Genomic DNA, 24,439 nt, shown 5'->3' on the forward strand with positions numbered 1-24,439 from the left:
TCCCCGCCGATTGGCATGCATTTGCATCTTCAGCGTCCGAGCGCTCACCAAGCGAAACACATGGCAATGCAAGCAATCACATGCCATTGGCTCTCAAAGCCAGCCACCGTCTTTCAGCCTGTCGACACGGGCTGTCCAAGACTCCTGAAACATTCGGTGCATTCGTCGGGCAGCTCGTAGCCGGCGCTGTTTTCCCATTTAGGGACCTGGCTAGCACCATCCAATCCCGCTAATGCACACGCAGGGACATCGACGGGGGGACCCCGCCGCGGCTTTGTCTTGCGCTTAAGCTCTCGAGGAAGTCGAAGGCCGCCGCCGCAAGCCACATTATAAGAGCTGCAAACTTAGCACGCGCTCATCGCGGGTGGTGCCTTGAATTTAGCCATTCTCGGGCTTCTACCCCGAGTAGCGCAGCTCATCCCACGTGGAGACGCAGCGATGCCCCTGGCAGGGCCCCAGGCCGATCCGTTTCCCTTGCTCCTTTCCTCCTGGAACACATTTGATCAAAAGCCATGTATTTCTGCTCTGCCGCGCCGACCATCTCGGGACACGATTTGCCTCCCGACACAATCTGGGGCTAGGTGATCCTTCGATCGCGGACCCTCGCCAAGTCGCCGCCATGGCCGTGGAAGATGCACCAAACCGCGGCCCGGAGCTTCTCGCGGTCAACATCTTCTTCTGCGTGCTTGCGGGCGTCATCGTCTTGTTGCGATGCTACTCTCGAGCGGCCCTTGTCAAGGCTTTTGGCCTTGACGACTGGCTCATGATTCTGGCTACCGTGCGCCGACCCGATGTGCTTATGTCGATTGGGAGGCAATCACTAACTGCAAGACAGGTCTTCTTTATTATTTACTGCGTCATGTCTAATCTAGGCGTGAAGCATGGCACCGGCCAGCACCAGGACAGCCTCGACAAGGAGGATATCAAGCTTGCGACGATGGTAAGGAAGCCGGCAACACGTCATGATCCCGTCGATATCGCTAATACCCCTCAAGTACTGGTGGTTCTGTTACATCTTCTTCAGCTTGACAATGATCACCTCGAAGGTGTCTTTCGCCTGGTTCCTTCTCCGCATCACGACAACCAGAGCACACTCGTGGATCATCTACGGCGCGTCGCTCTGCACCATCGTCGCAGGAGGAGTGTTCTTCTTTGTGACGCTCTTTCAGTGCAATCCCGTATCTTCGTACTGGGACAAGGACCAAGGCGGGCACTGCCTTAGCATGGACATCATCATGGCCCTCGCATATCTCTACAGCGTCTTCAGCGTCATCACGGACTTTACCTTTGCAATACTGCCGGGCTTCATCATTTGGCACCTGAAGCTGAAGACCAGAGCCCGAGTCGCCCTCATAGGACTGGTGGTAATGGGCTGCGCGTATGTATCCCTCCCGTTCCTGGTTCTGAAACACCGGGCTGACCCCTTCTAAGCGCAAGCTCAGCTGTCGTGGTGCGCTGCGGGTATCTCATCAGGTTCAAAGACCCGGACTTCTTATGTGAGAACCTCCTTCAATTTCGCGCTACTGGCATGTGTTAGTGCTGACAACTGGAAAGGGGCAACGACTGATATCGCGATTTGGTCAACCGTCGAAATGGGCCTGGCCATCAGCGCCGCGAGCCTGGCGACCCTACGGCCCCTCTTCAAAATGGCTGCGTGGAAGCTGGGCTTCTCCTCCCGGCAGACAACTTCCGCCCGCACGCCTTACGGCGCGAGCGTTCCTCACGGCCTGGGTCCGAACAGCACACACGGTGTCGGCACATTCGACAACCATGTCTACGTCCTCTCCGAGTTTACACAAGGCACAACCAAGGTGGAGAAGTATGGGGACTGGAAAGTTGGGACACATACCACGGCGTACGCCGATCATCAGAAGGAGAACATGTCGGAGCATGATGTCCACATGACCACTGGCAGCATTGATAGCCAGGAGAACTTGAACAAGCAGCAGTCTAGGGGCATGGAGGAGACCAGAGGGGGCCAGCGAGACTTTAGCGGTAGGATGAACCGCTACTAATATTAACGTAATGAAACTCGTTCCGCTAGGCTTCCAATACCATTCAATTGATCTGCTCCATCCGTAACTCCAAGCTACCCGCATTTAATGGCAATTGTGGTATTTTCCCAGCCGTCTCGTTTCTTCAGTCGAGCGCCGAGACCCGCGCCATTGTTGATCGGCTTGCACGATGGTGCTGTAAGCCTTGCCCCCTCCATCTTTATGTCCTCGAACCTCATCCCCATCGGCTCCAAGTCCATGCGCAATAAAATCAGCGCCATGAATCCCATAATCTCCTCAAAAGCCAGGTTTCTGCCCGGGCAGAGGTGTTTACCACCGCCAAAGGGGAAGAAAGCAGCTTTGCGACTGCGCTCCGCTCGCGATGCCCTTGGTGGAGTCTGTGCCCCAGAGACGCGTGCTTCGGGGAGGAATCGCTCTGCCCTGAACTCCCCAGCGTCCGGCCCCCATATGGTCGTGTCTCCGTGAGTGACACCTGCCGGCATTTGGACATCAACGCCCTCCTTTAGCACGTACGTCTTCCCGTCCGCTGCTGTGAGGGAGATGTCAGACGTGACACGGCGCATGCTGACAGAGTGATTGATCAACCGTAGTGTCTCCCGATAGCAGCTAGTCATCAGGGGTAGTTGATGTTCGAATCGAGAAACATCGAGTGTCGCGACCCTGTGGTTGTCTGGTGAATCACCCTGCGCAGCTACTGGCTCGAAGTTGAGCGCGCCTTCAATTTCGGTGCGCATTTGTGTTAACAGTTCGGGCCGACTCAGCACGAAAATGAGCAGCCAGAAAAACGTCGGTATGGCATTGGTCGTCGCAATGACCGCCTGTATGGTCTCCATCTTGGCGATTTCTTCTCCGTTGAAGCCGTGTCGACGAAGGGTGTCTGCCCTTTGTGCTATGAGCAGGGAAGTTGTGGGATCAACAACATCTCGTTTCTCGCTGTAATACTTGGTCATGACTTGATGCAACAGCCGCCTCGCACGAAAACCCCTCGGCATAGTAATTGACGGATAGGACGATACGAGAAACGACGGGATTGCATTCTCGAATTCCCTGTCCAGGTTTCCGGGGTCAGTGACGTTTCAGTGATGGAAATGTCTTGTCTGGCACCGCTGTGACTCACCAGAGGACAGAAATTAGTCTCAAATCTTTTGAGAAGGGATCGCTGTTTCCATAGAGGGCTTTCGTTGTTGAAACCGTCATCAAATCTCTACACCACAAGTACAGGTTCTCCACCTCAAGTCCGCCTTGAAGTGCTCTTTCTCGTCCCGCATTGAAGACATGCGTTGTTTGCGAATCGCTGCCAATCGTGTTCAACTTGCTGGATATGGTGGCCAAGAAGCGCCGCGTCATCTTGCGTAGAGGCTTGACCTGAAATCCCAAGTGAAAGGCGTCTGTCAAGTCCGGCAGAAGCTTCTCGTCCTCAATGACTTTCGTGAAGGCCTCGTCCGAAAGGTCAAATGTCGTCTGAACAAGGCTGAAGATATAGGGCTCGAAGGTCGCCGACTTGGACCGTAGCACGACGTGGATCAGATTTGGATCGAAGATGGCATACGCTTTGCCGCTTAGCATCGGTAACGTCGCCAGCGACATCGATGGGTTGGCCTTGCTGCAAGATCGGTCTGTCTTAGCACTCAGGGACGACTGTATGTAGACTCCGGGCAATCAGAGAAACAGCTGATATGAGAACACATACCGAAGGATAGAGTGAAATTCGCCCTGGAACCTGACAATGTTGATGATATGCCCCAGGAAAGGGAGTTTCGGTCGCAGGAGTGGAGGCTCTCGCGGGTCGTATGAACCCGGGGACGGAAGGGCGTGAAGCCATGCAGCGACACTCAAAATGAATAATACTGACACGACGAATATGTAGAAAGGAGTTTTGCATATTGGCAAGTGCCATGCAGTTCCATCGAGGCGCCTGGTCGGCGAGCCTGCAACCAGTGTCACGGCAGCATCGAATGGCTGCCACAGTATCGACGTGCCATTCATCTTGATGCCTTGCGACGGTGGTGGAGGACAAGTCGGCGTCGTCTCCCATCTGGCCGGTCCTGGACATATGCGGCTTAGAAGGCGGCGATGTTATCACTTATCGACTTCGGCGGCAGCACCCGGCGGCCCTACCACAATGTAGGCAGACAATGTGAAGCGGCGGCCGCTGGCCACGCTTGCTGTGGACAGTCCGTGACAGTGGACCGTTCCGTCATTGGGTGTCGAGGGCGTGTGGCTGGCACGGCCCAGCGGCATGGCGTTCCGTCGCCCACGCCCGGTCACCTCGATGGCGCTGGCGGAGCTGATGGTGTGCGGTCATCGAGGCGAAGAGAATGCAACGCCGTTGTGGCAGTAGTCACTCCAGTTCCATTGGTGTCTTGAGGTCTCGACAACAAAGCGAAGCACAGCGTGAGGTTCTTCTCAATATAGCTGGCGTAGGCTGCAACGGCCCGTCAGGGTCAGAGCGGCCTCATCTGCTGCAGCCATATCTCAGAGTCAATGTACTCCGTATGCAGGCACAACAAGGAGTGTTTCCAATAATAACATGACTCGTCGTATTTTCACACACCTGTGCCTCTGTCTTCACGCGTCCATTTCTCCATGTCCATGTACGTCGCACCGGCAATACCGGCCTATAGTGCCGCACCGTCAGGCTTGCAGCGCGCAGGCAACGCTGCCTTCAATGGCTAGTTCTGCAGGACGCATTGCCTTCAGTTGCTGCTACAGGTAGCCCGCGATGTCTCAATTGCCTGAAAGGCCCGGCAGCCCGCGACGCCTCAATTGCCCGTGTAGTCTGGCAGCCCGCGATGCCTCAATTGCCCGCGTAGCCCGGCAGCCCGCAATACCTCAATTGCCCGTATGGCCCGGCAGCCCTCTATGTCCTCAATTGCAGCCGTAGTCCGTCGCGCAGAAGCAGCCGACGCCCGTCAGCGGGCGCCGGCCGCTGGGATGGCACTCTGGCCCGCGGAAGACCTATTTTTAGTGACGGTGACAGGGGCTTCCAGTGGCGATACAGGGCTGGAAACTGAGTTGTGTGGAAATCGAGAAATGCGACTGTGAAGATGGGACTTCTCCAACAACATTTGAAGGACTGCCCACGGACCAGCACCAAAAAAAGTCGTTTCAAAATTTGCACCTCCCAGTGGCGGTGAGCCGAGATGAAGAAACAGCTGCGTGAATGTAGCCCAGTGGATCGTGCTGTCTTCTCACCGGCATTTACCGGGAGCATGAAGCGCCCGGCGCCACCAACACTAGATGCACAATGGAACTCGACTCGTTGCCCAATCGTTGATGGCGGTCTTTTACTTTTGGCCCGAGCGCCAACGATGCAGAATGCGCACGTGAGCCAGGCCGTCTGCAGCGTCCTGTCGGGGTCTTCTATGAACCAATCTCGAGTAGAGTAGCGTCACTGTTGGTTCCTGTCATTTGGAGCTGGCGAACTTTGCATGTCGTGCATGACGATGTGGACATGCACGCCAGCAATGTCGAACAAGGGCAGCGCATTTCAAATGTTGTTGTTACACGCGCTGACGAACGATTGCAACATGAACTGCCTGGACACTGTACAGTATGCGGCATGGTCCAGACCGCGCGAAAGCACTCCCAATGCACCGTTGACGGCGGCGACCTCGGAGTTGTGTTAACTGGCCGGCCAGCCCCTGTACACGGGACTGACAGCAACCCATGCGAGGAGCGCACGGCACATCAGCACCTCACTATCAGTGCCAGCGAGACCCACCCACCACAGGCTTCTTCAACCTTCAAATGCTGGTCTAAATGCAGCGTTTGCAGTCAGCCCCGAGGGTGTCGCCGGCTCGGGCCGTATTGATGTTGCTGATGACTGAGAAGGGAACTTCTGAGCATCAAGAACTGCACGCTTCCCGTGCTTGTAATGATTCTGTCTAAGTGTCCATTTTACTGTAAGTACGAATTACTGTACACAGATAACCATGAGCGCGTGCATCGGCCCCGCTGCCGCGCTCAGTTCAGGCCGAAACGTAACACCGTCTAACTAACGCCTCAATTCGCAGTCTCCTCGCCACCGAACTGTGCATTGACGGGCAACAAGTCTGCCTTCAGAAGAGATCGCGCCAACAAATGCCCGAGGACTCCCCTAAATTCTGTAAACACATGCTGCAACATGAACGTATCCATGTTCGTTATCCCCGCACCCACGGAATCAGAAACCCGAGCGTCAGCCCGCCATTTCGGAAGTAGATTTTGAGCCATGGCGGACCCCCGTCTCGTGTGAGCCCAAGAGCTAACGCATCCGTCCACGAAGGCTTTCTCATCAGCCCCGTCACGAAGCTCAAATGGGTACGAGCCATGTATCGCAAAGTACGACAGGATTAGCTGGTCGTGGTTCGCAGCCATGAACTGCGATATATGGTGCTCGTTGGACGAGCAGCCTGTCGCGCAATCGATCGCATGCGGGAAGACTTTTTTACCTGCGTCCCGGCTCGCTGATAAGATCAGAGAGGTGTAGGCTGACGTCGGACCATCCAAACTGTTTCCCATGATAACGACATGCGGTCTTCGATCTTTGGACTCCATGAGGCTCATGATGGATGATTGTCGGAGGCTCCAGCGAACGCCATTTCCACAACCTTTCTGGGTGCCCTGGTTCAAGTCAGATCGCTGTATGCTTCAACTTCGCTCTTGCAAAGTACCTCTTTATTGCCTCTCGACAATGACATGAAGCCTGTGAATACATTTATATGGTATCCTTTCGCCATCGTTAGTGTTGTATTTTTCCCGTGCCAATTGGGATTCTTACCATCCCCGCAGAAGTGCCGATCGACGATGATCACGGGAGATCTAATACTGGCCAGGAACCCGCGTACAACGAGATACCCTAGATAGCATGGTACAACTTCTATTGCCCTTGGCGATAGCTGAATACTTCTTTCAAGGAGGCTGGCCAGAGTGAGCGCTGCGAATCTCAACATGCATGGAGGCATAGCTTACCAAGTCATCTGTCTCAATTGTGGTAGCTTGGTACACGTGGCCAGCAGCCAGTCTGTGCTTAGTCCCGACAGCCACACTTTAAGTTCTTTGAACTCTTTTTCCAGTCGATTCGATCCCGGTCGCTTATACTGTTTGTTTTGCGCAGCTGAGGTCGCGAGTGCATCTGTTAAGCCTCTAACTTGGCGCGGGTCAACCATGCCCGTTATCTTCCATCCGTTGAACAAGAAACGCTTGTACTTCGAGAGTGTATATGCATAGACGATGAATCGGATCATTACTGGAGCATCAAATACATTCCAGCTTGGTCTCTGGAGCACACCGTCGACGATATCTCTCGATGGTTCATGTTCGGCGCTGACAGCCAGCGGCTCTCGCGGATAGTGTACCTCGGCTGGGTCGCCTTTCGTCCGGCGCTTCCATGTCGGTTCCGTGTACACTTCATCTGCCCAACCCAAGCGTCGGAGGATTTGTCGTGGTGTGGCTTCCTTGGGCGGAAGCCCGACATCTTCTGAGCTCAAACAATCTTGAACTAGGTTGTAATACAGTTCCACGCCGTTCGCTTTAACATGGCGTAGACCCTCGATGGTTTTGCTAAGGCAGGCGTCGAAGTGCGCCAACACCATGGGGTCTCGGAAAGCGATGTCATCGTACTTGGTGTAGGCATCAAGTAACATGGCAGCTCGCAGGTGACAGCCGGCATCACCACCATGGGCATCGAACGCAGTTAGACCTGACGACCTCGTCACGGCCTTGTGCTGCGTGAGAAGTTGCCGAAAAAGACTCAGGGCATCAATCGCATCGGAGGCACTTCGCACGACATCGCTAAGGATTGTATGATAATTGTTCTGCTTTTTGACGTGGTCAACGCTTGTCGTGCAGGGAAAGAGAAAGTTTGCCATGTTGGCAGACCTGTTCAGAACTCTGTCGATGTGCTCATCTGTTCGCGAACTAGGCAGTGTTACTTTACCGGGCCAGCTTTATAGGTCTGGTCCGTGACCAAATCATCAAGATGCCCTCCAAACTTGTTTCTCGGCGGCATTGTTACGACGACTACAATAGTTACCACGTAATAGCTACAACATTCGATACCTGGTAGCGGTCATGAAGGGCTCGAGATTGAGATATGTCTGTTTTGGGAAGATTGATGCCAACATTGGTCAGAGCCTGTACACCTTGGGCCCGTGTAGTGAAAATATTTACAACTGAATAGGGAGTGTAATTCATGTACTGTATTGTCGAAGCATTCAGAACTACAATATTGCGACAATCCCTTCATTGTGTGTACTCTCTCCCGACTGAGAAAGCGAAGATCGTCACGCCGGGGCAGCATGCAGAGACCCAACGCATACCCGAACCGCCGGGTCGGTCCGACGATACACCGCATTTCCGTCAAGCTCTCGTCCCAGTCGCGGCCGGTTGAGGTTGAGGCTGTTGCAAATTTAGGCAATACCAGCGGAATATTCCGAGTCTCGACCAACGTCAATCAGCACGGGAGGTCGTTTTGAGATTTAGATCTAGAAGCAAGGATGCGCCACATGGCTCCGGGCCCCATACTCAGTTCTCGGAGTATTGGGCACGCTGCGTGTTCTCAACTTTCTGCATGTGGCATTCTGCTACAGTAGTCAAGAGGCATGGTCCAACAGCGGTCCCACTCAACTACATCCATGGAAGTACATCGCAGTCAGGCTTCAAATCCCTGGACAGGCTAGTTACTGTAGCAAGTGAGGGCACTGTAATAGCGGTAGCTGAGCTGGTCCACACTGTTGATGTTCTGGCAACTTAAAATCGGCACGGCCCAGGTGCCCCGTGCTGTACCATCGCTCTCCTGCAACTGCCGGACCCCCCCAAAACGTCGTCCGTGATACATTCGTCTTTGTCGGGTTTCCACATTGAGCAATTGCGCCTCCTCTCAATTCTCAGAGCTCACGACGTGTCGAAAGTACAGTGCAGCCTGTTACCTGATACTGCATAGGTGAATAAGGGTCCGGGTCCGCTGACGGCGAACACCGAGCGCGCTTGCTCCAGTCCTCGGTTCTCCCGAAATTATTCGGTGTCGCAGGGTGGCGCAATTGACGCGGGTTTACAGCGACGTCTTCTCGCGCCAAAATGTGCTGTAGCTCATAGCAACGGCGGCCGCATGATTTGCGGGATTACAACTGAGCCGGCTGCCAGCTCGCAGTGATTCGCCTTCAAGTACATATTTAAACTCCGTGCAAAGGAATCAGAGCGAATGCAATCTATGATGACGCAACGATGGGACGGGTCACAGCATAGTTCCGGTGCCTTGCACAGAGCTGCAGAATCAGCACGCAACTATTTGTCAATGGCGGGGGCCTGTAAGCAGTTGACAAGGCTCCTGTAGACCATGCTGGCACCCTTGCGGCTCAGGGACATCGTCAACGTGGTGGCGGTGCCCTGTAGCGCCCGTTTAACCGCGTGGCGCTCAACGGACTTAAACTGCACGGCGACTCCGGATTTAGGGAACACAGAGGCTGTGATTCCAAAGGCCACCGCGAACATGCCCTTGCTGATGGGATTTTGCATACGCCTTGAAGAACAAACTATATAAATGAAGAGATCGTGCGTTGCAAAGATGAGTTTCTCGGAGCCCAATACTGCGCTCGTTTAGCACACCAAGAGGCCACTGCCAGCGGCGCTAATCTCAACCAAAAAGCTGGCACTTGACAAAACACTGCCGCAATGAGACAGGACGTGAACTTCGACAGCCAAGGGCTAAGGATAGCTGGCCATCTTTACATTCCGGATCAAGCATCGACTGATGGGCGCCTCCCCGCTATAGTGGTCAGCCACCCAGGAGCCGGTGTCAAGGAACAGACTGCCGCAATCTACGCCAATCGCCTCCATAATGAGGGGTTCGTCACTCTCACCTTTGACTGTGCCTACCACGGAGAAAGTGAAGGCACGCCGCGAGGGCTCGAGGATCCTGCACATCGCGTGGAGGATATCAAGAACGCGGTCTCATTCCTCGCCTGCCACGAAAGAGTCGACCCGGACCGCATTGCACTACTCGGGATATGCGCGTCCGGAGGATACGCCGTAACTGCGGCGGCAACCGACATTCGCATCAAAGCCGTGGCGACCGTCAGCGGTGTGGACCTCGGAAGCTTCATTCGGAAGGGCTTTAACGGGAAACAAGACCCTTCTGTTTTGCGAACACAACTGGAGCAAGCCGCGCGCGCGAGAACTGCCGCCGCAGCTGGCGCCGACGCAGAAGGGTTCCCATTGTTCCCGCCCGATGAGGAGACCGCTAAAGGATGGGGCAAGTATGCCTATGAGGCTTGGAGCTACTACACCACACCGCGCGGTTGCCACCCTCGGTCGGCGAAGGTCATGCCCTGGATCAGCATCGACAAGCTGGCGAGCTTCTCTGGCTTCGGCGTGATTGATCAGATCAGCCCACGGCCAATTCTGATGGTTGTAGGGATGGACGCGGATACTAAGTGGATGGCAGATGAGGCAATTGTAAACGCCAGGGAACCCAAGGATCTGTACCTGATCGACGGGGCAAGTCACGTCGACTTGTATGATATCGACGAGCATGTGACGAAGGCTACCTCACGGCTAGTAGACTACTATAGGGAATGGCTCAAGGTCTAGGAACATCTGAAGATGGCCAAGTTAGAGTGTCGGATAAGTCTTGTATGAATCATGGTCCACTGCGTCTAGCTCCACTGCCCCCCTTCATTCCGCAGATGCCGGTGTAAGTGATCCCGTCCACTCTCGATATGCTCGTCAATATCAAGGTTCCATAACCATTGGAAACGCTCATTCCACGCCTGCCTGAGCTTGTTCCCATCATCCCTGATGCCTTCGTGGCAAAGACACAGCAAATCGGCGTTTTCCTTGCTGCTCGTGACTACCTTTTGGCTGCGCGGTCTGCGGACACTGTCGTATGCCCTGAAAGCCGCTACAACATCCTCCGGATTGGCCACCGCATTGTCAGCCAGGAGTTCAGCGAGCACGAGGGCGTCCTCTATGGCCTGGCCGGCGCCGGCGCCTTGGTGAGGGGTCGAGGCGTGAGCTGCATCCCCCAGTATCGCGACTCGAGATCGGCAGTAGCTCGAAACTGGGGGGTGCTCGAAAATTGCCCACTGTGATGTATCCGACACGTACTAGTTGAAGTAAGCATGCTTACGTTTTGGACTCGTACGCTCGGCGGCGCGGTGGCCAACCTACCTTCATCAGCGCGTTGACGTACGAACCCATGTGGCCCATGTCGCTGTCGAGATCTTCCTTGGTCCCAGGGCGAACCCAACCGTCACTGTCCCATGCCTCCTCATCCAACTTGTACATACCAAAGTTCAACTTCTTTCCGTTCATAATGGGGTAGGTTATCGCGTAGCATCCACTCCCTATGTACCATGTGGCGACTCTAGCCCTGTGGTTGCCCACTGCGGTCACTGCATCTTGCATCTCCAAAACTGCGCGATAACAGTACATGCCACTGTACCGAGGTCTCGTCTGCTCCACCTCTTCGGGAAGCATAAACTCCTTTACCCTGGATTTGATCCCGTCGCATCCGACAACCACATCAGCAGCAACAGTTGTCCCATCTTCAAAGGACAGTTGCACCGAATCGGCTCTCTCTGTGAGGCTGACCAATCTCTTGTCGAAGTGTGCCGTGTTGTCGGGGATCATAGCCACCAACGCCGCCAGGAAGTCCGCCCGACGCAACGTAGTCTGTCCAGAGGGCAACGCTTTCAGATCCATCATGAGCTCACCCTCATCCTCCCCCGACGCCCAAACAACCTCGAACCATGTGTCTCGAAACCGCTCGAATCCAGGGCTGTCCGCGTTTGTCGTAACAAGCCAGTCGTATGTTACTCGAAGTTTGGGGTCGATCCGAGGCAAAGCGCGATGCGCCGCAGGTCCGATTGACAGGCCCAGCCCGGTCTCGCGAAAGGCCGGGGCAGCTTCATAGATTTGCACCGGGACGTTGCGACGCAGCAATCCGATCGCCAGCGCAAGCCCTCCAATGCCGCCACCAACAATGGCAACGGTGAATTGCTTTTTGGGAGATACTTCGCTCCCCATGGCGTGATTTTCGCCAAGGCGATGCGATGTGCTGAGGAGGTCAATCCTGTTGTAGGAACCAAGGTCCATCAGCGTGACTTCCCGCAGGAGAAGGATCTAGCCCTACCACGTACGTACGTTTCAGAGATCTACACCGGAACCCCGCACCAGACGTCAGATCGATCGCCTCAGCCGCTCGGCCATGTCCATGAAGGAGTCGCAGCATTACTAATCGGTTGTCGATATACGACATCGTGTAGCGCTTACTGTTCGTTAGCACCGTCCGGCTCGAACTTGATAAGTTTAGGGTGTTTCAGAAGTGCGTTAAGAGCATACAGGATAGGTGACTGGCCTAGTTGACTAGATGAAGAGCATTATCCTGGCTCACTTCATTATATACTTGAAAGAGTCATTGGGAAACGCCGTCTGTCTGTGGCTTTGTCGTCGTGAGGGTAGACTGGAGGGCCAAATGGCCTGGACATGTCCTGTGAATGGCCACGCTACCTTGCGAGGAGCCAATCCGAGAATGTCTCCCGCAAAGTACTGACCAAGGGGGAAGATACGCGACTGTATGAAACAGTCAAGGCTTCCCTTTCGTCGTCAATTCCTTGTGAATCCATGCATGTCAAACACTTCTACTACTACTCAGTGACCACGACCTTGCCAACTAAGAACGCTAAGCAGGTGAGACTTGCGAGCACGGGACGTGACTTGGTGCCTTGAATTGCTACCTATGACTTTGTGGAGAGGCGGATGTCTTATCACATCCCTCTGCCGACGTGTGTGTTTCAGTAGTTGCCCGCCGCCTTGATGACGATCGAGTCCTTTGCCAAGTCCTTCGCCTCGTCGCGCTTGTAGTTGGCGGCTGCTTTGATAACAATAGAGTCCTTGGTAAGATCCTGAGCCTCGTTGCGCTTATAATTGGCCGCTGCTTTGATGACGATGGAGTTTTTGGCGAGATCATGGGCCTCGCTGCGCTTGTAGTTTGTCGCGGCCTTGATGACGATCGAGTCCTTTGTCAGGTCCTGCACGGGAGCAGAGAAAACTGCGACGGCCTGCAAGACCACGAGAGACAGGATGCTGGTTCTCATGTTTGTTGTTGCGGTTGTTTGTACTTGGGCAAAAGAAAAGGGCAAGGTCGAGGATGTCTGCTTTGAGACTCAGAATCTCTCACGCTGGACTCCTTCACAGGCGCGGCTTTTATACAGCGACAGTGATAAACCATGGGGAACTCATCTCTTGCCTGTTGTGGCAGGTGCTTTCTCCGGGTTATGTTTCGTGCACTTGTGACACTTTGCCGGATCCTCTCAGACCAGAGGCTCATCGCGCGTGGCCAAGAACCGCTGAAGGAGTAGTCGCGCATACTCAGCCGCAGAGGCTTTCATAATATTACTGTCACTCGCTGACTGAGACGCCTGAATGCTGTACTTCATCATCCGCCAACTTTGGGCCTCGCTGCAGGCTGCCTGTGCCCTAACAAAGGTTCCGTTCCTCCTTGCGAGACACCCAATCATGACACCCGGCAACGTAACAGTGGCTAATGTCTCGTCATCGGAAGAACGCCAATTTGGAATCAAATCGCGAGGGCTGCATCCTGAATTCTAGAACATCTAGAGATATGTGAACAGACCCGATGATCTGGTTCTGCTGATTGGTCTCGGTTTGCATCGCATATGATAGCTACACCGGATTAGGCTGGTGTGACGATGTTTGTGCAGCGATTGCACAATCCTCCTGTAATTAGCCGCAACCTTTAACATCTGAGAGTCGGCCTGTCCGACTGGTACTTCGTCAAGAACATTAAGAAGTCGAACACACTTAGTGGAAGAGGCACCACCAGAGCTCGCCTGTCTCTAATCCTCCGTTCACAACAACTATGTGGCCTTCATCTGCCTCGGAATATGAAAGGCTTGACCAAGCTGAGCTGGATCAAGAAACCTCTCCAGCACCGCACTATCTCAGACGACGGTCGCGGAGCACAATTGTGTTGCTAATCACGAATCTTCTTTCGCTTGTGGCTCTCGCAGCCGTTGCCATCCGGCGGGATCATAGTGAGCTGGAGTCAAGCAATTCACGCAAATGTATGCGACATAACTCCCAGAACATCCGAGAAACACTGACTGATGACAATGGCAGCACCGGCATGGGAGGCAGTGAGGTTTGAACCAAGAAAGTACGCTGCCGAGTTTCGTCAAACGAACAAATGGCGAGGGGGCCCCGGCGAACAGTCAGATGCTATTGACCTGGCCTGGCATGAGATTGAACTGGGGGCGGGAGGAGTACGGCTCACTGAGGAGGACGTGCTGGCCTTAAACTTCAGCGGCTCGTCCAGTAACCCACTGCACAAGATACCCGACAGCCACGGCGGAGGCTATGTAGCAATGTTGGAGGTGTTCCATCTTTTGCACTGCTTGGTAAGTCCTCCGATATAATTGGCGGGCTAAGATACTGAACGGTCTAAGAACACGTTACGCATGGGACTGTTCTACAACTACGACAGATACAAAATTCTCGACGAAGGGGTGCCCACCGAGAATTTATACTCACATTTCGGTACGGATTGCCAACAGAACACGAGAGGCAACTATTGTCTAACCTATGACAGATCACTGCGTGGACATGCTAAGGGAGAGCTTGATGTGCACTGCTGACATCACACCGTACATTTTCTACGACCCATTAGACAAGCCCCGACGACGGGATCCGCTGCCTGACTGGTCAGCGACACACACATGTCGGAATTTCGATGCCATACTGAGATGGAACAAAGATGGCCCTCAATCTATAAGGTGGAGAGACGTCGGTACGAACCCTGCGTGGAATGAGTCGCTAGAGGGGTCCGATCCTCCGTTCCCACCGGAAGGTGACCATAGTCACCATCACGGTTAGCCCTTTGCTACATGTATCACACTTTCTTGTAAATTGGCTAGATCTCCCTCAATTATACACAAGGAAAGCGTCCATTCTATGACAGCGGTCATGTATGGCTAGTGCGTCTGGGTTTGGTAAAGAGGCCACGATGAGTGGTTCGGATCAAGGCCCATTTAGGCAACATGAACTAAGCTGCTTCGACATAAGCATGCGATATTTGAATTGCCAGTGGCGGCCATTCTCGACAGTACCACCCATGTAACCGAAAGCCCCCGGCACAGCAGCTCGTACTGCAACGAACATGTAAACCGGGCTCATGATGGCCTGCCACAAAGCTGTAGCCAAAACTGGCGCCGTGCCCTGCTACCGCCATGAAGAGCTCTTGTTGTCGCGCTATCTGTGAGGAATTGGACGGACAGGGCAACGGCTACTAGAGGTGAGCCGTCATAGCAGACTTCGGAAAGCTGGCCAATGATATCAGTACCCCAGTCAAGGTACCCGACGTTGGTCCTCTCCGGTTGGGCTTCGGAACTTGTCACGAATCACCATCAAGATTCCTAACATTGGGACAACCTCGGCATTTGTATCTCTAGATCCTCGATTGGGGGCGGGGTTTCTTTATCGCACAATGCTAGGATAAAGATCAACCAAGCCTGGGCCCTGACCTTGCGAGTTGACGTGACACCGCATTCGGGCCTGGGGTCTAGTTGGGCCAGTTACCTCATTTCTTGCCTAACGGGCTAAGCCGCCCATTCGTCGCATCTTCGAGTAGCCATTTTCTCAGCCCTGTCACATCGCAGCTGGAGGGGGTTCAAGGTCGAGCGGCCGTGTAGTAGCTGCCAAGTCTGACCCAAGGGAGGCGCCGCCATGGAACGGATCGACACCGTCATAGTTGGAGCAGGTGAGCCTACTGAACCGAGCCTGGAGACTACGTTACTGACCATTCCAGGGTGGCATGGGCTGGCAATGGCGAAAACACACTTCGAGGCTCGACCAGACGCCACCTTGGTTGTATTCGACACGGCATCAACGGTAGGCGGAGTCTGGGCCGAAGAAAGACTTTATCCTGGGTTAAAGACGAACAATCTTGTCGGCACGTACGAGTTTTCTGATTTCCCCATGACCTATGGGCGTTTTGGTGTCAAACCTGGGCAGCATATACCCGGACGAGCCGTTCACAATTACTTGACCGCATTCGCCGATCACTTCGGCCTCATGCCTCGAATTCGGCTGAACCGAAAGGTTTTATCAGCAGAACTGCTCAGCGATGGCTCATGGCTCCTGAAAGTTGTCGTTGCGAGGAGTGACTCTCTGAGTCCAGACGCAGAAACCCTCGTCGCTTGCAAGTTAGTCGTTGCCACTGGCCTTACATCGGAGCCTCATCAGCCGGTGTTTGCAGGCCAGGGACAGTTCAATCGAGACCTTTTTCACGCAAAAGAGCTGAAACACCGTGCCGACAGCATAGAACGAGCCAAGAGCGTCGTAGTACTGGGCGGAAACAAATCTGCCTGGGACACGTGCTTCTTCGCCGCAAAGTGTGGAGCGCATGTCCATATGGTCATGAGACCAGGAGGAGGCGGTCCGAGTTGGGTTTGGCCACTTTTCTTCTCGCCGCTCAAGATCTCGGTCCAACGCTTGGCCTCCACGCGATTCTTTACCTGGTTCGACCCGTGCATCTGGAGCGAGAAGGCCGGGTTGATAAGTTGGATTCGCTATGCCCTTCATAACACTCTTCTGGGACGATGGATTGTGTCCAAATTCTGGAGTACCATCGGGAGCTTCGCGCACAAAGCCCATCGCTATGGTGAGCATCCCGAGACTCGAAAGCTCAAGCCTTGGGTCAGCCCGTTCTGGATGGGCAACTCTCTCAGCATCCATAACTACACATCATCCTGGTTTGAGCTCGTTCGTCAAGGTCGAATTACCGTTCATATAGCAGACGTCACCCGCCTGTCTGAGGGAATGGTGCATCTCTCAGATGGCCAAGATATAGGTGTCGACGCACTCGTCTGCTGCACAGGGTGGACGACTCGGCCTCCCATACGTTTCCTGCCTGACAAGACTATGGGCATGTTGTTTCCAAGGCAAGGTGAAAGAGGAGACCAGGATTTGTTTGACGAAGTACGAAACGATATCTTTGCCAACATCCCAGCCCTGAAACACGGCCCAAGAAGAACGCCACCAGAGGGAACAGGACGACCGACCATTGACGATTCCAGCGCAAAGGTCTCCAGTAATGCTGCGGCCCCCTACCGACTGTATCGCTTTCTCGTTCCACCTCATGAGACATTTCTGCACTACCGGAACATTGCATTTATCGGCTCTCACCTTGCGCTCACTGCCACTATGATTGCACAGATCCAGGCACTCTGGATAACGGCATTCTTCATGGGCGAAACTGATCACTTGAAGCCCGAACTCCTTGATCAGGATAGGGTGAGGTATTCTGCGATTCTGCATAGCGAATATTCCCGTATCAGACACCCGCACATCGCAGGTGGTGCAGGTGATAGATGTCCAGACTTGGCCTTCGACTGTTTGCCATATATGGATCTCCTTCTAGATGATCTAGGTTTACAAAGATACAGGAAAGCGATGAAGGCGGGAATCTGGGCGGAGATATTCCATCGATATGGGCCTAGTGACTACGTCGGCATGGTGCAAGAGTGGCTGTCTCAACGACAATTGAACTTGCCTACTGAAGTCATGATGTAACCCAGCTCGTGGCGCTTAGTGTGCACCGCCATCTAGACATGTTAGCAAATAGCAACAGCGGAATCACGTTTCGATTGCATCAATGCCTATGTACATACTTCCCCGCAGGCGTGGACTCATGGGTGCTTCGTGACCCATTCATGGCCACAGGCTATTATCAACCTGCCCAAGCACTGGGTTTGCCAACAGACGTATTACGCGTCCCTCAGTTGCTTCAAATACTTCTTTTGAACGAGACGTTTTGCGGCTTCTTCACTCAAGGGCTGCAGAGGAAGCCTGGGAGCGGCGGGGTATCCGAATTGCTTGTTCAACAAGTACTTCACGCCGGCCACCTAAACAAGAGGTTAGCATATCGTACGAGCATGTCACTTTCCCGGTAATAGAATAGGTGCCTGTACTGACCCCGCCAGACAGCAAGTCCTCTTCTGCCAAAGATGCCTGTTCCTGAAGCCGTCGGGCCTTGGCCCAATCTTGAGAAGTGTTGAGATTTTGTGTGCTGCGCCACACGTCCATGGCAAAGCTCTACATCGAGTGGTAAGCACGCGTTCTTGAAACAGAGTGAGACGTCACTAACGGGAAGAACGTTTGGCAATGGGCTAATTGCGCCGGCAGAACCAACCGAGACAGATGGCAGAAGGAAGTCGATAAAGCCGGCGAACGTCCTAAATGAGTCGTCTAGAAGACTTGCGATCCTTGAGACCTTCCCGACGTTACCGCAGCTGCAAACTAACGTCAGCAACCCTCGGTGCTCGGAGGCCGTGGACTCCCACAGCGGGTACCTACGATAACATAGCGCCGCGCACATTTGGGGCAGCCCTTGCAATGTCCACGATGTCGTCACTCGTTAGATCAACGCCACCAGCAACTGGTGGATAGTTGTATATCACGCTGCATCATAGTGATCCGAGTTAGTAAAGCGACGTCTGCATGTGTGAGGTGTGTCTTGGCGAGACGGAAACACTTTAATGGATGATGGACGTACACTGGCACCGGCGATTTGGAGGCCACATCAATGAAGAAGGTCTTGATGGTGGCCGGATTTGCCTTCAGCGCAGCGGCAAAATAGCTCGGTGCGATGACAAGCACAAAGTCGGCACCAGCGGCTGCCGCATCTTGAGAGAAAAGGATTGTCTCTCGAGTACTTGTCGCGCCTACACCGGCTACAATTGGTATCTCGCGCAGGTTGTTCTCGTCGAGAGCAGAACGTACAGCTCGGATCAGCTGAATACGCTCTTGGCGATCCTACGGTAGTGTTACTGGCCAGCTCTGACACATCGCTGCAGTAAGGATCGGAGCATACCAGGTGCGCAGCCTCTCCGATTGTGGCGGAGACGACGGGAATGACCCCTGGCTTGGCAACGTCTTCCATTGCTTCAATTAGCGAATGTGATCTGCATTTGCACATACACGAGAGGCGAGGTCATTACAGATGGCGTGCTTCACGTAGGACTCGATATCTACGGGGGTATTAGCGAAAATGCGGCGGTTGTTACGAAGGACACTGCTTGCCTAGCTCATCTGCATCATTAAAGAAAGCTGGCAAGGGAGCATATAGCCCCGACGGAAGAGTCTTGGCCATCTCGGACGGTTTGACTAAAGCTTCAAAGGCTTGTTTGGTCGGGCAGAGTGCTTGGGGAGCGGGGGTTTCATACGCAATCATACGAGGGAAGTCGTCACCCGGGTGTTTATAAAGTTACAATTTATCCGCCTATTGATGATATCTTCGTAGTGAAAGCAGCCAAATTGACAGACTAATCTGCCAACAGCACGCAAGGTTCAGGGGTGGTTCAGCAATGCCATGCACTCATGCATCTGCAGGCTGTCACTAACTTACAAGCTGGCCCTACAGGTGGCAGTAAGATTCTCCGCATGTGCCGCGAGGATGAATTACAGCGCCACGTCCGGGCGTTCCGACGCCCTGAAGAACCCCGCCTTCGGCCCAGGCCTTCTAGAGATGCTGTCCCCGAGCTCAGCCGCTGACAAAGTTGGTGAGACTAGGAGGCAGAAGGAGACAGCGGGAATGGCGGGGAAGACGGCAGGGACGGCAAAAGCGGGCGCTGCGCCTTTGTTTGACACGGTTCTGGGAGGCATCGTGTAATTCCATGAATTGTCGCGCACGATTATTAAACTTCGGTCGCCTATCGTCATTGCGGCATCTTACTGCAAGGTTTCAGGCAATTATTATCAATCCAGAAAGTGACAAAGCAAGCCATGACGTCCATGGTGATGAGCGACGATGAGCGAAGTACAGTTCCTCTTACAATTCAGCGCTAACTGCGAGCTGTCGGATCGTGATAAATAGTGCCGTGACAGCCCCCGGCAAGGGGAGGTAGTTCATCAACCACACCCGATCAATCACACAGCATCAATCTCACCACACCGTCTTAAAGCAAACTCAAAAGCCGCCAATTGGCTATTTAGAACACTTCAGCTTCTGCGTGCAAGAGGCATTATAAGGTGAGCTCACCCCTCCTCGGCGAGATCAGTCCGACCGACGCTGACTTCATTCGCAGCTTTCATCACTACTTTCCACTACATTCCGGAGTAAATACACAGCAAATTATCTACCAACGCGCAATGGCTCCCGCAATCCAAGGCCGAAAGATCGCAATCACTGGCGCCAGCGGCCAGGTCGGCAAGCCCACCATTGACGCTCTCCTGAAGCACGGCGTCCATACTATCACCGCCATTCAGCGAGAGGGAGCCACCAGCACCTTCCCGGCCGGTGTTATTGTCAAGAAGGGCAACCTTGAGGATGAAGCCTTTCTCGCCGATGTGCTGAAAGGCCAAGATGCTCTGGTCCTGATGCCGCCTCTGCCTCAGCTCGTCAGCCTCCAAGAGCCTGCCATTCGCGCCGCCGCCAAGGTTGGCGTTCCCTACATCTTCCCGTCCGAGTTTGGCCCCGACCCCTTCGCTGGCCAGCTCACGGAGGAAAACGGCCTCTTGATTGCGAAGAAGAGCATCCGCGACTTGATTGAAAGCCTCGGCGTCAGCAGCTGGGTATCCATCGCCGTTGGCCCGTGGCTTGATGGCGGTCTCGGCGCTGGCCTCTGGGGCATTGACCCCAAGGCCCGGAAGGCAACCATCTGGCGTGGCGCCAACGCCAAGGCCAACACGGCAAGCATCGCCCATACTGGTCAAGCCGTTGCTGCTACACTGGGCCTGCCCGAGGCCGATCTCGCCAAGTACAAGAACAAGGGCGTGTACACGCCGTCTTTCCACGTCACTCAGCGAGAAATTCTCGACGCTGTTCAGCGCGCCACAGGCACGACTGACAAAGACTGGGACATCACCACGCGGGATGTGAACGAGGTGGCCAAGGAGTACGAGGAGAAGATCAGCCAGGGAGACGGCGTGGCCCCGTTCACAAAGTTCTTTGTTACGCACTTCCTGGAGGGTCACGGCGGTGACTTCCAGCACAAGGTGGATGCGGCAGAATTGGCCAAGCTGGAAAGGTTAGGCCTCCAGAGGGAAACCATTGAACAGGTCATCAAGGATGCGCTGCAGTGAAATTAGCTTCAAAAGTTAGCTTCTGGTTTAAATAGATCTCGTCATTCATTAAGTTTGCTGCATAAGTGAGATTTCGATTTCTCTCTTGCATGACCTTCAATGCCGAATATCCAAGTATAGGTCTCGCCTGCTCTATTCCGCACGCCGTATTCGCGCTCCGTCTAATGTCTAGTACCCTTCTTGCCACCAATATGAATGCGAAGTTAGACATATAGCACGTATTTCCATTGACCATGCTTATGCCTTGACTCGCATAACTAAACCGGTTTGCGCAACGCGCGCCGCTAATGCCATGAATGCTCCGAGCAGAATGGACGACGCCGCAAACATTTGCGCGCCGAAATAGTTCCCGTCCTCCTTGCGAATCAACACTCCACAGATTGCTGGGCCCGTCAGGTTGGCGAAACTGACAAAACCCAGGATCATCCCCACTCTCGTTCCAGTCCTGTTCGGGTCCGGGGTCATTGTTGTGGCTACTCCTGGAAAGAGAGCCTGTAGCGCAGCGGCGATGAACCCGTAGATTCCAGCAAAGACAAAAACTCCAGCCTTGGAGACCACAGCGGCCCAACAATACATGAGCAGACTTGCCAGAAGGCTAAGTGGGATCAGGATGTTGAACCGCCCAGTCCACTTATCCGCGACAATTGTCGGTAGCACACGTCCGAATATGCCCACGCCGTTGAGTATCATCAACAGATAGACAGGCTCCGCAACGCCGATCCGGTCACGAGCAAATGTTCCCAAGTAGAAGAATGCCAGGTACAGGCCCCAGAAGTTGAGAAACATGCTGAGCGAGAAGAAGATAAATGGCAGTTCGAGAAAAGCCGAGGTGTCGATCCACGGCCCGCTTGTCCTGGGTGCGAGCCGTGGTTTGAACCACAACAGGCAAGGGATGTAGGTCGAGAGCATAATAAAGGCCGATATTCGCACAGCCCATGGGAAACCAACCGCATGGTTGATGCTTAGCCAATTGATGAGGACTGGATAAACAAGCCCGCCCACGGCCGCGCCGGCAGCAGCTAGGCCAACGGCGAATGACCGTCGTTTGTCGAAGTACTGTGATAGGACGGCCAGGCCTGGGCAAAATGTCGCCCCGTTGCCGAGGCCTAGGCAAACAGACTGTGCCAGAAAGATTTGCCAGTACGTCTTGCAGAAAGAGGTCATCAAGAGGCCAAGAACCTGGAGAAATACCCCACAAGAAAAGACCAGTCGAAAATATCCTGCGTCTGTCAAGCGTCCCGCAGGCACACCGATGAAGAACAAGAGGAAAACTTGGACGCTGCCGATCCATGATATCGATGACTCAGACTGATCCAAGGTCTCGGTGTAGTATTGCTGGAAAATCCCGTAGCCGTTTGCGACGCCCCAGGTGTTAAAGAAGACGATGTGGACGAGGAGGACATGAAGCCAAGCGTTGAGGCCACCGTCCGGGACGGGGTCAGCTTGGGTATTCGAGTGAGGCCGAAGCTGTCCTAAATTCTCCTCCGGTTCATGCTCAAACGCACGGCGCTTGTGGTTTTCGACGCGCATGGTTGGAACAGTGAGGGGCCACTAGGATAGCTGACTTCAGTCAAACTTCGCAATGAGGAACAAGGGTATCTTCCACTGAACAGCAGACAATCGGACTCGTAAAGCTGGTCGTTGGATCTGAAAGCACATTTCATCTGACTCCTGGTGATTGTGAGTTCAAATCGTGGTTGTGATATCTCTGAGCTTTGGTTTAGTAGTCATGTGGGACCGCGTTCGACAGCTGCCGTTATACCCGCTATACCCGCTCTCTCCGTTCTACCTCTTTCTTGCAGATCGCATCAGATGGAATAAATTTGATCCTCGCTGACTTCTATCGGCAAGAAACTTTTGGATTCCCGGCACTTGTGAAGTACCCCTTCGTTGGAGCCACTGATCTGAACTAAGATGTATAACTACGGCGACGGCATACTCCTCGAGGCTTTGTCGCGGCACAGGCGTTGAACCAAGACGTTGCAGAACCGCCATTTTACCCCGATCACCGAAGCGTCACAACTCTCGTTGCCCGTTGTGAGGACATAAGTCGAGACTCAATGCCGCCCCAGTGTTGGCACGACCAGCCGAAGGCATCGCAGTCGGCAGGCTGACATCAACAAGTAGCACAGCATCCGGTGGCACTCACCCTCGGGGGCGGCAATTGGCATTGACAAGAGGCCCGAGTAAAGCTTTGACTAAGTAGAAATAATTTTTCTAGATTGTATTGAAGCCAGCCGCATTGTCGGAAGTCTTCCAAGGTCTCCACACGCGCGCAACCTCACTGTGTGGGAGAGGGACCTCTCGGACAGCACTCAAGGCTACTGATGAGCTCAACAGTTAACTACAGTCCAAAGTCACATACGATGCACTCTGTGACGCCACCGAGTATGCACAAGCATGTGAAGGCACCAGAAGCGAGTGGACTATGGCCCAATGCGAGGGCGGACTGAAGGGAGTCTGTGAGTGCAGGTCTTGAACATGCTAATAGCAGATATCTTTGCAAGCGTTCTTGACGTAGTCAAGCTTGAGGGACGGCATATCCCAGTCGAATCTCCAGCCTCTTCCACACTGCCCACAACAATCCACCTGAGTTTGGACATATTGGATCGCTTCCAGTGCACGTATAACGTTGTCGATAGGATAGCTAACTGACACGTAGGGCAGAAGGACGAAGAGGAGGCAGAACCCTTCAGGCCCAGAACCGGGGCGGTAGCAGGCGATTTTCTCATCGTTGCGCCATTTCTTATTCTCCAGTTGAAACTCCGCCTCCTTGAGTTTTTTGAGCAGATACTTGGCCGCGGTGTTATTCCCCAAACGCTCATACTGTTTTGAAACGCATTCTGGTCGGAGGTACCGGCAATCGGCGTACCATTCGTTATTGCGAGAAACTGCGCGATCCTCCCTAAGGAATGACTCTGCAAGGGGCAGGAGAGCGATGATTATGGAGTGGAGGAGCCGCATTTGCAAGGAAGTGGTCTCGAGAAGAGATGAGAAGGTAAAGTGGCTTGACGGTTGCTTCGGTGAGTACTGAGTATTGATGACAGTGGGGTTCAGCGTACGTGCGACAACGCAGTGGAATTACAAGTGTGAAGGGGATTTCTAATGGGTATTGAGGCCGAAGCCAGGAGATATACACCATGAGTCCATGTCCCCTTGCTACTGGGACTATTCTCACATCTACTTCCACCAGAGGGCGTCTTTGCAACATGAAGCCGAAACCCCTTGCGCCGCTGACCCAGCATCAGGAGTAGTGCGCAACAGGCGTACTGTCTGCCAAAGGCTTGAGTGGAAACTCCGCGACAGGCGCGAGGCAATTGTTTCTGAAGCGGGACGCCGCC

At 53.9% G+C, this 24,439-nt stretch overlaps 8 protein-coding genes across 8 annotated transcripts; 3 read left to right on the plus strand and 5 right to left on the minus strand.

Moving 5' to 3' along the window:
- Window positions 1–619: 619 nt before the first annotated feature.
- PLICBS_007983 (uncharacterized protein) lies at window positions 620–2,015 on the plus strand (the record flags this gene model as incomplete). The annotated part of the gene is made up of 5 exons (XM_018324544.2): window positions 620–778; window positions 836–940; window positions 996–1,378; window positions 1,432–1,496; window positions 1,555–2,015. The coding sequence occupies 5 exons, from the start codon at window positions 620–622 to the stop codon at window positions 2,013–2,015; spliced, it is 1,173 nt and encodes a 390-aa protein (XP_018177723.1).
- Window positions 2,016–2,089: 74 nt separating this feature from the next.
- PLICBS_007984 (uncharacterized protein) lies at window positions 2,090–3,602 on the minus strand (the record flags this gene model as incomplete). Its single annotated transcript, XM_018324543.2, has 2 exons — window positions 2,090–3,062; window positions 3,133–3,602. The coding sequence occupies 2 exons, from the start codon at window positions 3,600–3,602 to the stop codon at window positions 2,090–2,092; spliced, it is 1,443 nt and encodes a 480-aa protein (XP_018177722.2).
- A 6,066-nt stretch (window positions 3,603–9,668) lies between these two features.
- Window positions 9,669–10,586, plus strand: PLICBS_007985 (uncharacterized protein; the record flags this gene model as incomplete). The annotated part of the gene is made up of 1 exon (XM_018324541.2): window positions 9,669–10,586. The coding sequence occupies one exon, from the start codon at window positions 9,669–9,671 to the stop codon at window positions 10,584–10,586; it is 918 nt and encodes a 305-aa protein (XP_018177720.2).
- A 534-nt stretch (window positions 10,587–11,120) lies between these two features.
- Window positions 11,121–12,255, minus strand: PLICBS_007986 (uncharacterized protein; the record flags this gene model as incomplete). Its single annotated transcript, XM_018324540.2, has 2 exons — window positions 11,121–12,069; window positions 12,251–12,255. The coding sequence occupies 2 exons, from the start codon at window positions 12,253–12,255 to the stop codon at window positions 11,121–11,123; spliced, it is 954 nt and encodes a 317-aa protein (XP_018177719.2).
- A 535-nt stretch (window positions 12,256–12,790) lies between these two features.
- On the minus strand, window positions 12,791–13,093 carry PLICBS_007987 (uncharacterized protein; the record flags this gene model as incomplete). The annotated part of the gene is made up of 1 exon (XM_018324539.2): window positions 12,791–13,093. One exon carries the CDS (start codon window positions 13,091–13,093, stop codon window positions 12,791–12,793), a length of 303 nt encoding a protein of 100 aa, XP_018177718.1.
- Window positions 13,094–17,782: 4,689 nt separating this feature from the next.
- Window positions 17,783–18,957, minus strand: PLICBS_007988 (uncharacterized protein; the record flags this gene model as incomplete). The annotated part of the gene is made up of 6 exons (XM_018324538.2): window positions 17,783–17,920; window positions 17,991–18,110; window positions 18,163–18,307; window positions 18,372–18,476; window positions 18,571–18,830; window positions 18,889–18,957. 6 exons carry the CDS (start codon window positions 18,955–18,957, stop codon window positions 17,783–17,785), a joined length of 837 nt encoding a protein of 278 aa, XP_018177717.2.
- Window positions 18,958–20,165: 1,208 nt separating this feature from the next.
- On the plus strand, window positions 20,166–21,098 carry PLICBS_007989 (uncharacterized protein; the record flags this gene model as incomplete). The annotated part of the gene is made up of 1 exon (XM_018324537.2): window positions 20,166–21,098. The coding sequence occupies one exon, from the start codon at window positions 20,166–20,168 to the stop codon at window positions 21,096–21,098; it is 933 nt and encodes a 310-aa protein (XP_018177716.1).
- A 237-nt stretch (window positions 21,099–21,335) lies between these two features.
- Window positions 21,336–22,628, minus strand: PLICBS_007990 (uncharacterized protein; the record flags this gene model as incomplete). Its single annotated transcript, XM_018324536.2, has 1 exon — window positions 21,336–22,628. One exon carries the CDS (start codon window positions 22,626–22,628, stop codon window positions 21,336–21,338), a length of 1,293 nt encoding a protein of 430 aa, XP_018177715.2.
- Window positions 22,629–24,439: the final 1,811 nt, after the last annotated feature.

The sequence above is a fragment of the Purpureocillium lilacinum genome, assembly GCF_023168085.1.
Source record: "Purpureocillium lilacinum CBS 284.36 DNA, scaffold_6, whole genome shotgun sequence".
Lineage (NCBI taxonomy): Eukaryota > Fungi > Ascomycota > Sordariomycetes > Hypocreales > Ophiocordycipitaceae > Purpureocillium > Purpureocillium lilacinum.